The following is a 14,209-nucleotide window of genomic DNA, read 5'->3' on the forward strand; positions in this document are numbered from 1 at the left end:
GAACGCCGTCTAGTGGCGACACGGCCCAGGGACAGCAAGTCGTCCTGTTCCCCCCGCTCTTCATTTTCCTGCTCCTCGGACCTTGGAGGCCTCTTTGCGCCTGTCGGATCGCAAAGGGGCCGCGGGACAGTCTCGAGGTGCCGCTACACTTAGTCCCAGAACCTGAAAGGGACCCAGACCAGGCAAGGGTGTTGAGCCGTTCTCCGCCTCTTCCCTGGGTCGCCTCTCTCCGGAGACCAAAGTACAAAACTCGCTTCCCCACGAGATAAAGGCAGAGCTCTGCGGGCTCCTCGACCAAGACGCGGCGCCCCCCTCCCCCGCGCCCCCTCCGGCTGGGGGACCCACATGTCGGCACTTGCTCTGCAGGGATGGGCCTCTGGCCTGGGCAGGAGCGCTCGGGATCCCACCGCAGAAGAGACGCTGTGCTACCCCCAGCCCCACACGGCTCCCAAGGCAAGTTCTAAGCTCGGGGCCTAGATGCCGACCGTTCCCGTTCGGAGTTTGTTCTAGGAGTCCGTACCCGCGTGCAAGCCCGCCCGATCCCCCAGAAACAATCCACTCCAGAAACGTAGGCCATTCTGTGTTTGCATTTACAGATTCGCCACTCCTCGCCAAGGCCTCCTATGAGAGGACCCGGATTCTCGACATCTGCCTAAAGCTGCGGCCAACGGCCTACCGCGACGTTCATTTCCATTACACCCTACTCTTGCCCAAGGCCTCCCGCCTGTGAAATTGAAAGAAATTCTTAACTCCTTATTTAAGTCCCTCCTTTTCCTGCTCGCATTATTTCCTACTTCAGAGAAAATCAGATAGCTACGATGAGGAAGTGCCTACATTTTCCTGAAAAAAAAAATAATATAATGATAATAGTAAGTGCAACAAAATGAAACTTGACTCATAGGGAACTACGTTACTCATAAATAAGAAGGAAGAAGTAATTACTGGTAGTGCTAGGAAACAAAATTAGGTGGGAAATGGGAGGCAGATTCCCATTAAACAGACTGCCCCATATTCGAGTGGGGACGGGCTATTCTTCCTTAACCCTTAAAAGTAATCACCTATAATAAATTATTTTCAAACTGTAAACTGCTTTCAAACACCATAGCGTTTTACCAGATTTATTTACTTGTTATACACAGACGATACAAACGAGCAAAAAACAAAACGTTTCTCAATGGAGTGTGTACTTGTATAAATTATTCAGTTCACAGACAAAACGAAACAAATATAAAAATCACAACATTAGATTTACAGAAGAGCCAAAATATACACACGTTTAGACCCTGAATTCCTATTAGGAAAAATCCCCCCATGGACTGGAATCTAGATTGAATATTGTGTATGATGCATATTTCACATTAATTTTAAAATACAAAAAAAAGTATAGGTTTGCTACACAACATTAGAAATCCTACTAATCTATTTCCAGGGGGATTAATGCTCCTTATCAAATATAACAAGACTTAGGGCGGGGGGGCGGAAAAACCAGTCTTACTTGCATTAATGCTAGTGTTTTCCCAAGGAAGTCAAATTTCAGCTGTTTCTAGGTGGCAGGGAAATCATTTTCAAAACTAAAATGCAGTAAAATATACAACTCACACAATTTATCTTCACTAGACTACACTATAGTTACCAACAATTCAGTCATCTATATCATTAGTAGAATATTCATTACAAAGATTTACAGCATATAAAGGTGGAGGGGGGACTGAAAAGATATTCAGAAACAGTTTGTCAGCATATTTGGCACCTGCACAGACCAGTAATGGATTTGGCACTTTGGGGAAAAACAAATAAGGCAAAATAATATTGCTGATGTCGAGCTATTCTATTGGGGGTGTAGGGGTCGGGGGTGGGGGTGTAGGGCGGGGGGTGGGGGGGGTGGGGGACATACAACTCCAGTTAACTTTGCTTTGCAGGCATCATGCCACTTAATGGACTTCCTGGGAGCAGACACCTATCCTTTACAGGTGTTTGGTCGGATTCTCCTTAGCTATTTGTGTGCATTAGGGCACAGAGCAATTATTTCATGCAACGGATTGAGGAGAAGTGAGAAACCCATCATTATCTATCAAGTATTTCACGTTTCCAGAGCCTCTTAGGATATTGTTAATTATCTCACAAGGTAGGTTTTTTTTTTTTAAGTGGAGGGGGGTTGGTGGAGAAGATGGCAAAGAAAGGAAGAGAATGGAGAGGTGAAGCGTGAACTGGTTTTGTGCCTTGACGATGAAAATAAAAACTAGCCATTCGTTACAGTAAATTAACACTATATACAGTCATTTCACAGGCTTTGTTCCACTGAAATTATTAACATCCCTACCATCCATCCATCCATCCATCCATCCACTCGGGGACTAGAAAGGACGCGCTGGGTGGGTCCAGGTTCTAGAGTCAACATCCTACGGGTAATGGGGAGGCCGAGACTTGGAGGGTCGGAATCGCTGCTGCCTGACAGGACTGCCCAGGTCTCCTAGGGGTGAAGAGTTTCATTACGAGAGAGAGAGAGAGAGAGAGAGAGAGAGAGAGAGAGAGAGAGAGAGAGAGAGAAGGAGGGGGGGTGAGAAAAAGGCGAGAGGGAGGAGGAGGCGGCTCGATAGGAGTGTGACTTCGCGGAAGGAGCGCAAGGAGGAGAACCCAAAAAAGGTCTAACAGCCAAGTGGAAGGTCGGTGAGCTAACTGCAGAAACTGCTGTGCAAAAACAAAACAAAAACAAAAACAAAAAAACAAAAAAAACGGTTAAAGTCGCACTCGGAGACCTGTGCTTCTTCGCTGCAGCCGGAGCGCGAGGGGCGCGAGGGGCGCGAGGGGCGCGAGGCGGGCGGCGGGGAGGAGGGCGCGGGGCCGCGCGCGGGGCGGGCGGGCGGGCGGGCGCGGGGCGGCCTAGCTGTGCGAGTAGAAGCCGTAGTAGCCGCCCAGGTCCTTGGCGCAGTTCTTCTCGCAGTCCCGCTGGGCCAGCACCTCGCTCTTGAGCGGCGACGAGCTCTCGGACACCGGCGTGTCTGCCGGCGAGATCCGCCGCCGCTTGGCCTGCTCGTAAATCCCCGAGTCGCTCGAGTCGATGGACTTGATGGAGGAGGGCGTCTCGATCCAGCTGGAGTCGGACAGGTCCTTGGGCTTGGCGTCCTCGGCGGCGCCGGGCGGCAGCGGCGAGCGCTCGGCCGCCAGGCCCTCGGCCTCCTCGCCCAGGTAGGGGTTGGCGCCCGCCATGCGCGCGGCGGCCGCGGCGCTGTTGGGCCAGCAGGGCAGCACCGAGCCCGACTTGGCGCCGCAGTACTGCGGGGGGCTGCGCGCGCCCCAGCCCGACGGGTCGGCGTAGTAGCCGAGCGGGCGCCCGGTGCAGCCCGCGGCCTGCAGCGGCAGCGCCTTCACGCCCGCCGCCGCGTAGGACAGCAGCGTGGCCGCGTTGCCCGCGAAGTCCGTGGCCGTGTCGTAGGCCGAGGCGGCGAAGTCCAGCCGGTTGTTGGCCGGGGTCACGAACCAGCGCTGCGGCGACGGCGCGCCCGGGTCCTCGGCCTGCTGCGGCGACAGCAGCCCGTTGGTGTGCGGCACGCTGCGGTCCGTGCCCGGCCCGGGGCCCGCGCCCGCGCCCGGGTGGAAGCGCGCCTTGGCGTAGTTGCTCACGAACTGGTCCTGCAGGAAAGAGCCGGCCATAGCGTACCGGGCCCCGGGCACGATCTGCGAGCGCGGGGAGTCGTTGGGCGAGGGGGTCAGGCGGTCCATGTCGCAGCCGGTGTAGATCCTGCGAGGGAAGGAGACAGAGAGAGAACCGAGGGGTGGCGGAGGGGTCCCCGGGGGGCCGCGCGGGGGGCCGCCGCCTCCGCCGCCGCCGCCGCCGCCTCCGCCCGCCCCCACGCTGCGCAGCCGAGGCCCGTCCGCGGCGGGGGCGGCCCGGGAGGCCGCAGCCCCGCGCCCCGCCGGGGGTCGGGCCCGGGGTCGGGGTCGGGGGGACAGGGCCGAGCGCTCGGCCCGGCGGGACACAGGCCACGGGGGAGCCGCATCCCGCTCCCCCAGCGCCCCGGCGCCCGCAGGCCTCCCCCTCGCCCGGACGGAGCTGCCCGCGGGGACAGGGGCCGCGCGACGCCCCTGGGCAGGACACCCGCCTCGTCGCGCTGTAAGCACCGCCGGCCCCCGTCTGATGCACACGCGGGCTGTCCGGCGTAGTGATCATCAAAGACGGGCCTTCGCCAGCCTCCTGAGGCTCGAGGACCGCGGCTGGAAGCCTCCGCGGGACCTACTGTCCATTGTTTGCCCCGCGACATCCTTTAACCACCACCTCCACCAGTAACTAACAAGAAGGACTACTTGGAAACAGAGTCATCCATCAATAAAATTCTTTTACAGAGGAAAGGTATGCTTCTTTCTCTCTCTCTCTCTCTCTCTCTCTCTGTGTGTCTGTGTGTGTGTGTGTGTGTGTGTGTAAAGTAAGCTCCGTCCCCAACGTGGGGCTTGAACTGACACACGAGGTCAAGAGTCTCCCCGAGATCAAGAGAGTCGCAGGTTTTACAGACGGAGCCAGCCAAGTGCTCCAAGAAAAAAAAAAAGTATTCTTTGCTCTGACCTTTTCCTAGCTTTTGAACCATTACTGGTAAATAAATAAATAAATGACAAAGTAAAATTTTCTTATTTAGATTTCTAAAACACAGGCCAGAAAAGAAAACAAAAAGACACCGAAACCCATCTTTTGGGCCAAACTCTTATCATCAACCTCCTCCAAGCAATCTCCCACCAGGAATAGTCAACCCTTATACAACTTGACTCCGTGCCAGGCACTGTTGTCTACCACTGCACACATAGTAATTTAGTAAACCATCACAACAGCCCTCCCAGTTATGCAGCATTATTTTCCCACCTTACAGATGAGAAAACTGAGGAAAAGAGAAGTTAGATAACTTGCCCACAGACAGTAATTGTGTTACTGGGAATCACCTTAGGTGAAATAAAGATTAACTCTAGGCCCTGGGCCTGGAAAATCCCATTAGAATTGAGAGAGAACCAGAGATTGGTAGAAGTGTTTTCTCCTACACATAGACACATGCCTCCCTTTTTATTTAGCTCACACATAAATGTTTTAATCTTTAATCAACACACTGTTCTGCGAGAGAGCCTCAGTCTTGTCAGACCTTAATCCTTTGGGGAGGAGATTCCCTGGTGAGTGGCCAAGCATCCCCTCTGGTCCTCCTGAACTCTTTCTTATTGCTCTGTTTCTCCACGCTTGAGCCTTGCCCAAAGAGTCAACATAAAAGGGGGGAAGAGCGGGTGGCATGAGCCATTCTGCTCTCCCCTAACCCCTAAAAACTAAGGTCTTCATCTGTATAGATAAAGAAGCTTTTATGGAAAATACAGTTTAAGAACCAAAAAGAAGTGGCTTTTCCTACAGCAGCCATCCAGAGGAGGGCAGGTGAGGGTAATGCTGTTGCTCAGGTCCATTCTGCTTACTACACAAAGTCTCCCTCCTGAAATTCAATTCTAGCTTCAAATGAGTGGAGGGAGGCAGGAAGGGAACATAGCCAGCAAGGTGCAAATATCTTCTCTGTTTACCACTACAATATTTTAAGAAGAAAAAAGCAGCCTGCCAAAGATACAGTTTAGATGCCCATCCAGGTCCCAACCCACTTGGGATTACCGGATTGATTTGTGCAAAATAAAATGCTTTGGAACAGATGTTCGCAACAGAATTAAAAGCTCAAAACCTACAAGACCCCCTCGTACAGAGACCAGTATCTCTGGTCTCCTGGGCCACACACTCTCCACAGTGCCGGGTCCACATTTTTAGATTGTGAAGACTAGAATAGCTGAGGTTTTATTCTGGGGAATCTTCTTGATGAGGCTTGCTTCCTCAAAACTACTTTTAAGGGAGGCACATGACGGTGATAGGCAGAAATATCAAGGACTCTCTTTTCAATTTGTTATAAAAATATCAGGAGGGAAGTTTGTTATCTACCTGGAGATGGAATAGAAGCAGCCACTTGTCTAATTCTCCACAAATTTAATCTATTTCTGGTCAAAGACAACTTCAACTTTGTAGCTGTATCCCACGCACTTAATGCAAGCCATGAAGTTAAAAACTATATACCCTTCCCTTTCAGGGTCAGAGAAAAAGTAGGGGGGGGGGAGGAGAATCCCTACAATCCAGATTTAGATTTTGCTATATAGCACTATCTGAACTTTTGGGCACTCTATATGAACTCTGAGCAAGAATGCTAGAACAAGCCCAGAAAACACGAAGTTTATATCCCCTGTTGCCCCCAGAGAACATCATTTTGATAGAAAAGAAACGGAGATAAGTAAGGGAGGCCTGAAGAAAGGGTACCAACACATCTAATTAAAACATGTCTAGATGCAAAGGATAAAAGGAAATATTTTTCTTTTGAAGCTTGTAAATAATACACAGCAACAGCACCTGGGTCCTTCCCGAAGCCTGAAATAACTGTAACAGCGGCTCTGCTCATGACCTTGCCTATGGTGGGTGCACACTTTTATTCAGTCCATAGTAAACTTGCACAGGAAAAGCTATTACACAAAACTTGGAAATGGGTAAATAAAAGTCACATATGCCAAGGAGAATGTAACAACTGCCAGAGCCACATGCACTTTCCGGCAGAATCGGGCGGTTTCAGACACAGACAATCTGAGCTGAGCATCTGCAGCGCCACATACAGCTCCCGCACCCAGGAACCGGGGCAGCTTCCCCAGCCAGCCAGCCCCAGAGGCCCGCCAACAACTTTGTAATTCATAAGAAAGATAAAAATAAGTGGAGGAAATCTTTGACCAAAACCACAAAAGTACCAAGTCAGAAAGTCACCAGAAAGAAGGGGAGCCCATAAAAAGGCAAGGGAAAAACCTTGGAAACAGCCTTATCTGCACAGTCTAGCTTCCAAAAGCCTTGTACACAACAATCCACCTTTGACCTAAAGCCCAATTCCGCAACTATTTTAGAAGGATCGAGCAAAATTACTTACGTGTCATAATTATCCCGAAATCCTTTTGCAAAGGGGTTGTGATCTATTTTCAATTGTGTAATCTAGAAAAGACAAAATAAAAAGATTAAGAAGATTTTACCTTCTATGTAGGTGGATTACACGCTTACGAATATAGCACCATTTTTTTACAGGGGCTTGGGGCCCACGGTGTCATTGAGTAGCAAGGTTTCCCTGCCTGAAAAATTTGAGGGAATGGATAGAAAGGGAAAAAAGAGAACGTATCATGAAAGTCATGAGGAACATGTTTAAATCAATGATGCCTAACATTAAAGGATTGCTCTCAATTAGCTCTCCCATATGTTCTAAGTCAGTGCAAATGCACATTTTTAAAAATGCTTGATACAAAAGGACAAAAGTCTTTAAAAGGGGCGCTTGAATGTATCATCAAATGTTGCCTATTTTAAGTGTTTCACCACATTTCAAAACGTTTATCATTTCTGATTCACAACCACGAGAACTCATAGCTGCATTTTAAAATCAGCTTTAATTTAAAATAAATGCATATTTTCACATTTGATACTTTCATTTGAGTTAAAAAAAAAACAACAACAACAACACTGTCACTTCCAGTAGTCAAATCAACAGAAGTAAAATAAGTCTTTGTGAACTTGCAAAAGCTGAAGAGGTTCAAGTGCTAAGAAAAAACAAAACAAAACAAACTCATCCCACGGCTTCTGGGAATTTGATTTATTGTACTTTTTGGATATGTGAATGTGTCTGTTCTTTTGACCACCCAAAAAGCGATATATTTGTTCATTTCAGCCATCAGTTCTGAGACTTTAAATTTCTTTTTCTTTTTTTTTTTTTTTTGGGATAATGCCACAGCTTGCCAAGAATAAAATGCAGGGGAAAATCTGCTTGTTTTCTAAAGGGAAGAAGGACTCGGGGGAAAAAATAAAACGAACGAAAAAGCAGATTTAAATCTGTTCTAGTTTCAGAACTAAATTAAAATTCCCAAGGAAGAGGCCTTGGAGATCCTGGGTCCCTCCCAGGTGGCCCGCGCGAGCCGCGCCCGAGCGAGTCGGAGGCGCTTCCCACCGCCCAGGACCCGGGGGGCTGCCCCGGGCCCAGCCTCGGCCTGCGCGGCGCCCCGGCCCGGGCCTCCTTACGTCGGTGTTCTGGTAGGCGGTGACGGCGATGAACTGCGTCTCGGGGAACGTGAAGGTCTGCACGCGGCCGGGCTGGCTGGTGTCCTCCGTGCCGTCCTCGTTCACCTCCACCACGTGCAGGCGGGGCTGGTACTTGTGCAAGGACTGGAGGACCACCATCTGCGCGGCGGACACACGGGGAGCGCGGGGCGGCGCGTCAGCGGGTCGGGGCCAGGGCCCGGGGCCGGGGGGCTGCGGGGCTGGGGGGCTGCGGGGGCTGCGGGGATGCGGGGCTGCGGGGCTGCGGGGCCGGGGGGCTGCAGGGATGCGGGGCTGCGGGACCGGGGGGCTGCAGGGCGGGCTGGAGCGCGCCGCCCCGACCCCCCGACCGCGGGCCCGCCGGGCTGCCGAGGCCGGCCGCGGGACAGCAGCCCTGGTTCCTCCCGGAGCACAGCCGACCCCGACTGCTGGTGCTCAGGCCTCCCGATCCGCCCGGCCTCCCTCGAGGAGGAACAAAGATTCCTACCCCCCCAGAGCCTGTGGGTTTCCTTCTCGAAATCCACCAAGTATCTGTACAGCACTTGGGGAGGTCGGGACCCGGGAATCGGGCGGGGGGGGGGGGGCGGGCAGAGCGACTCTACAGGAGGGTGGAAATAGAATTTTTAAAGAGTCTTTTCAGTGAAGCAGAGAAACATATGTCCAGTTTCTCTTGCTGATTTGAACTAATGGACTGGATGTTAGCGAGGGACGTGAGAGAGAGCGAGAAGGAGAGAGAGAGCGAGAGAGGGAGAGGGAGAGGGAGAGGGAGGGAGAGAGGGAGGGGGAGGGAGAGAGGGAGGGAGGGAGGGAGGAGGAGGGAGAGGAGCGCTTGAGCCACTGACCTGCCCATTGTTGTTTGAAGCTCCTTTGTTGTTTGTAAGTTTCAATTTTCCAAAAGAGATTTCTTGACGCATCCAGTGAGCCCCCGTGTTGGGGGAATCCGGATGCATATAGACCCGATTTCCTAGAGAAACAAATACGTTGTTTACATATGCCCGGGGCACTGCCCAGTCCCAACTCCTCACCGCCTAGGACACACACACACACACACACACACACACACACACACACACACACACCTTATCCACAGTGAGGCCCATTAGCTGGGGGTTTTTTAGGCCTCGCTTTCTTCCTATTAACTGGAGATGATTAAAATAGCTTTTGCATAATCCTCCCCCTTCTCGCGGCTCAGTCTGTCCCCTTATCCCCCTCGTTTCCTTTTAGAAGTCATTGGCCGATCGTTTTAAAAGTCTCTCGAGCCAGTCCACAAAGGCTTTAATTAATCATTCTCACCTAAATAAGTGTCAGGAAAATGTGTTAATTGGAAGGACTTGCCTTGCACATTGGTGTCCGCTTTGCCGCAAGGAACCCATTTGCCTCCTTGAAACCTCCAGTGATTGGGATCCGCCAAAATCACATCCACAAAAATATTGTAATGAGCCGTGGGATCGAGACCAGAAATGTTAAAACTTAAAAAAGGAAACATGCGCCTATTTAAATTAAGGGGGGGGGTAGAAAACAAGAGAAAAAAAAACACATAAATGTTAAAGATTAAATGCAAGAAGCGCGGCGCCAGATAGCAAAGCAAAACTTGTTCTTCCAGCGTCGATGAGCGAATGTTTGCTGGGTTAAAGAAGGGGTGGTGGGGGAGGAAAAGAAGTGAGGCTGGAGTCGGGGAGATCGGCGGGAGCGCTGGAGCGGGGAGTCGGCAGGTGTCACTGCCCAGGTGGGGAGCGCGGCTGGCGCCCCGCACGTCCACCTGCCCCGCTCGCGGGCACCGAGGCGCCCCTGCAGTGGCCCAGCCGCAGGCCGGGGACTCGCCCTCTCCGCCGCCCTTCTCCGGCCCCGGCCGGCTCTCCGACCACCTTTCTAGGGCGGGAACCCCCTTCCCAACATCACCGCGGCGGTTGTACCTTCCACGTCCCCGTCTTCCAACACCAGCCAACTCCGGGGCGCCCCGGGGCGCCTTCCGCTCCGCTCCCGACCCCAAAACAGCGCTCCCGGGGCGGTGGCAACCCGGCGCTCTTGCCCCCGGGCGGCGCCTGGAGCAGCGACTGCCGGGGATGTAGCATTACCTTCCCTGCTTGGTGATGATCATCTCCGTTTGGTGGCGGTGAAATTTCAGCCAGAGGGGCCTGTTGCACAGGTACACCTGCGCTTTGCCGGGTACCAGTCCGGGCTGCGTGGAGGAGAACTGGTAGAACGGGGCTCCCTGGTAGGAGTGGCCGTACTGCTGTGGGTAGGGGTAGCCGGCCGCGGGGTAGCCCTGCGGCGAGGAGTTGGACAGCAGGCTGTTGTAGGCTCCGTTGGTGATGACCGGGTGGTGGGCCATGTAGCGGCTGGGGCTGCCGATGGAGAAGGCGGGGTGCGCCGGTCCGTGCTGGCCGGGGTACGGGAACATGGCACTGGGAGCAGTGGCCGCAGACTGTGGCTGGCTGGACTGAGAGAGGAGGTAGCGATCTGCAGCAGAGCCATCGAAACTGTGACGAAGCTCAGAGACCCCGTCCAAGACAGGAGAGAGTTTACTTCTCTGGACGTCCCCTGGTGAGTCCTTGGAGTCAGGAAAATTGTCTGTATCTGACTGATTCGTCATCCCCCTGGTAATTTTTTTCAAAGGTGAACTTCTCTCCAGGTTGTCAGTGGTCGAGATAATGGGATGATCGTGCAAGACAAGCTCAGATCCGCCTGAATGTGGGTAGCTGCTGCTCACATTGAGAAATTTCTTGGAGAGCATGATAGAAGGAGAAAGGCAGTGCTCCAGCTGCATAGCTCTAGAACCTGAACACTCGCCCTCCTGTCCCTGGTTTTTAAAGTCCTATTTATCATAAACTAGAAATCCACAGACCCCCTCACTAGACAGAAAGCACTTCAACCAGCAAATGCTTCTCAAAGGTTTGATTTACTTTTTTTTTTTCCCTGGGAGAAGAGATTGGCCAATTGACACTATGCAGCAATCAGAAAAGGCTCACTTTTGATCTTGCTGCTTGTGCAGCCGATGAAACGGCTCCTGCCATTGGTTAACTGCTGACAGTAATTTAATTAGATAGACATTAATTAGGATAATCACCTGGCTCCTGGTCGCGACGATCATGGCAAATTGAAGGGGATGATTTTATTGTTGGCTTGGGGGTGGGGTGGGGTGGGGAATGTGTGTTGGCTTTACGTGAGCACTGTTGTGTCACCTTTAAGCTTTGTGACCACTGCTTTAGGAAGATTCAAAGATGTGCAATTTACTAAACATTTTCCTACCTTCCCCCCCCCCCACCACCACCACCTCCCTCCTCTCGAGCCGAGGGGCGGAGGAGGGAATTCGATGATGCTAGGAGACTTTTCGGATCTGAATGAGCCAAATATTCAGTTGAATGTAACGATTTCAAGTGCAAAGTATACAAAGCGCGAGCCGGTGGCCTCTTCTCGCCCTGTAAAAGTTCCAGAGTCTGTCTTTTCCAGTTAATACAGAAGCACATAACACCTGAGCCAGTCCTTTGTGAGCGGGTCCTGCGGGTCCCCGGCGAACCGCCCCCCCCCACCACGCACACCTTTTTATCCACACACACAAATAAATAAATCTGTGCGGCTGAGAGCGGCGGCGAGCGGGGCGGGGGCGGGGGCGCGGGCGGGGGGCGAGACGCTGCGGCTCACCCACCATCCGCCCACCTCGGGAAGGTGCGGCTTCTCGCTCCAGCACAGACGCGGTGACAATCCACGATCACCTTTTTTTAAGTTCTGAAATAATCATAAGCCGTCGGGCTGAAGCGCCCTAATGTGTTTGCAGTGATGCCTACGGGGTCTTTGCTAAATATTTTATCAGCGAGCTCGGTTGCAGGTTGTGTGCAGAGCGAGCCCGTGGCGGGGGCCGGCGCCGTGCGCTCCCCTCGCTCCGAGGTGCTGGCGCGGCGGCCGGGCCCGGGAGCCTCGCCAGGGCAGGAAGGGCCGAGCCCCGGTGCCGACGGGGTCGCGGGCGGCGCTGATCTGCGGAGGCGCAGTGGAAGCGGTGTCGGCGCGGGGGTCGATGCCGAGGACGCGTGTGCGTGTGTGTGCGCGCCTGTGTGTACCGTTTATATAATCTGGAGGGGAGGGAAAAAAAAAACCCATACCAGTAAGTTTAAAACGAGGAGGCTCCAACGGAGGAATAGAGAAAATAACCCATTTAAAAGGATGTTGGCACAGATAAGTAGCACGAGGCCCAGAGCGACCCCGAGATGTCGGAAGGAATCCCCGGTGCCGGCTCCGGAGGGGGAGCGGCCCGCGCGGGGCCGGCGGCCGAGAGCTGCATCCGCCCGAGGCGCTCCCCCTGCCCGGGACGCCGAGCCCGCGGGGAGCCGGGGCGGGAGCGCGGCGGCGCCTCGGGGCCGCGGGCCGGCGGCCGGGAGGACGGGCTCCCGCGGGCCTCCCCGCCCTGCCCGCGCCCTGCCCGCGCCCTCCCCGCGCCCTGCCCGCGGCCTCCCGGCCCTGCCCGCCTCCGCGCGCCGCATTGTCTGACGTCCCCGCGCCCAGGCCGCCCGCCGCCCGCCGCCCGCGAGGCCCGGGGAGCGTGGGGGCAGCGGCGCGGGGCGCAGGGCGCGGGGCCGGGAGCTCGCCGTGCCGGGGCGCCCGGGCAGCCGAAGCCCTCCCCGCACACGGCGCGCCCGCGCTCCCGGGCCTCGGCGCCTCCCGGCGGAGAGCGGCGCTGGGGACGCGGGGGCTCCCGGGCCCGGGCACAAGGGCTTGGCCCCCGCCAGGGCGCTGCCTCAGTGGGCCTGAGTGGGCTGCGCAGGGTCCCAGCTGTGGCCTCCGGCCGGCGCCGCCAGCCAGGCCCCGCGGACCACGGCCCTGGGCCGGGCGAGCGGGGGACCAGATGTCCAGACAGTTTGCTCGGAGAAATGCAGCCAGACCCGTTTTTTTTTTTTTTTTTCTTTTTCCCCCTTTCGGAAGCGAATCTCAGCTCCTGGCCACGAAGCTTCATAAACAGGCAGGGCCTTGGCTGCTGAGGCCTCGGGGTGCGGGGGAGGGGACAGAAGCTGGGATACTATTTGACGCCGGGGTTTTCTGCGGATTACCCTCCACCATCATTTCTCCTGAGAGGTTTTTGCCCAATTTTGTCTACTCTCGTTTTCTCCTTTCCGTCATTAACTTGTCTCTGAGCGCCCCTCTGCCCCCTGCTTCCGAGGTCACCCACCTCCCCCCCCCCCACCCGCCGCCGCCTTTCTCAGTGGGACGAGAGCCTTAAGTATATGGCAAAAAAGGCCAGACTGCACCTGGGCCCTAGAAGCTGTCTCATTCGCGCACCCTGAATTAACTTTTTAAAGAATGAAGAATGCAAAAATGAAATGTTAAGGTATAGAAAAGGGATAGAGTGCACCTTCCAGTTTTTGAGGAATTGGAGGAGATAAATGTGCATTGACCTCAGATTATCTGTACTACATTCAGCAATTCCTCCCTACAGGAACTCATATATGCTCCAAAGGGAAATTTCACTTTCCTCAAGATCAGCACACCTGCTCTTGAGCCATACTTGTGTGCAGCAGGGCTCCTCAGGGTTCAAAGTGCACATGAACCACACCAGGATTCTGGATTCCTGATTCAGGTCCCAAGCCTGGATTTTGTATATATATAATGAGCTCCCCGAAGACCCCGCTGCTCCTGGTCCAGGCAGACCACACTGCATGGGGAGACTGGAGCTTCCAATGGCCTCATGTTAGTCTAAGAGGAAAGCAGGGGCATCTCTACATTAGGGGCAAGCGGGAGTTCAGGTTCTTGTGTTGCTTTAATACTGCATAATAGATGGGTGAGGATGCTCAGTAAGTACATACACACCTGAGCTAGTGATTAAGTAAGTGGTTTCAATGCCTAACGGGACTCGAGCCACCAGGCTGCTGCTAGAATAGGTGTACCTTCCAGGACAAAAGTGTTCATTGAGACTCAAGGGATCCTAATTTTGATTGATTACAAATCTCGAAAGAAAATGTAGCTTTTGCTAGGAGGATTCCTGGTTTTGAAATTGGAAGTGTCTCCACCATGAATCAAGTAGAAGGTAGTGCTGGTTGTGGGGAGCCCAGGAGGATAGGTGATCAACTAAGAGCAAAAGGCAGGCATTGTATAAGCCTTCTCAGGAGATGCTTT

At 53.8% G+C, this 14,209-nt stretch overlaps 1 protein-coding gene across 1 annotated transcript; it reads right to left on the reverse strand.

Annotated features, from left to right (window-relative positions):
• Positions 1–2,880: 2,880 nt before the first annotated feature.
• TBR1 (T-box brain transcription factor 1) lies at positions 2,881–10,874 on the reverse strand. Its single transcript, XM_055308274.1, has 6 exons — positions 10,183–10,874; positions 9,443–9,597; positions 8,950–9,071; positions 8,090–8,248; positions 6,960–7,021; positions 2,881–3,739 (listed from the first exon to the last, which is right to left on the reverse strand). Exons 1-6 carry the CDS (start codon positions 10,872–10,874, stop codon positions 2,881–2,883), a joined length of 2,049 nt encoding a protein of 682 aa, XP_055164249.1.
• Between the last annotated feature and the right edge of the window lie 3,335 nt (positions 10,875–14,209).

Source organism: Nyctereutes procyonoides, unplaced genomic scaffold, assembly GCF_905146905.1.
Source record: "Nyctereutes procyonoides isolate TBG_1078 unplaced genomic scaffold, NYPRO_anot_genome, whole genome shotgun sequence".
Lineage (NCBI taxonomy): Eukaryota > Metazoa > Chordata > Mammalia > Carnivora > Canidae > Nyctereutes > Nyctereutes procyonoides.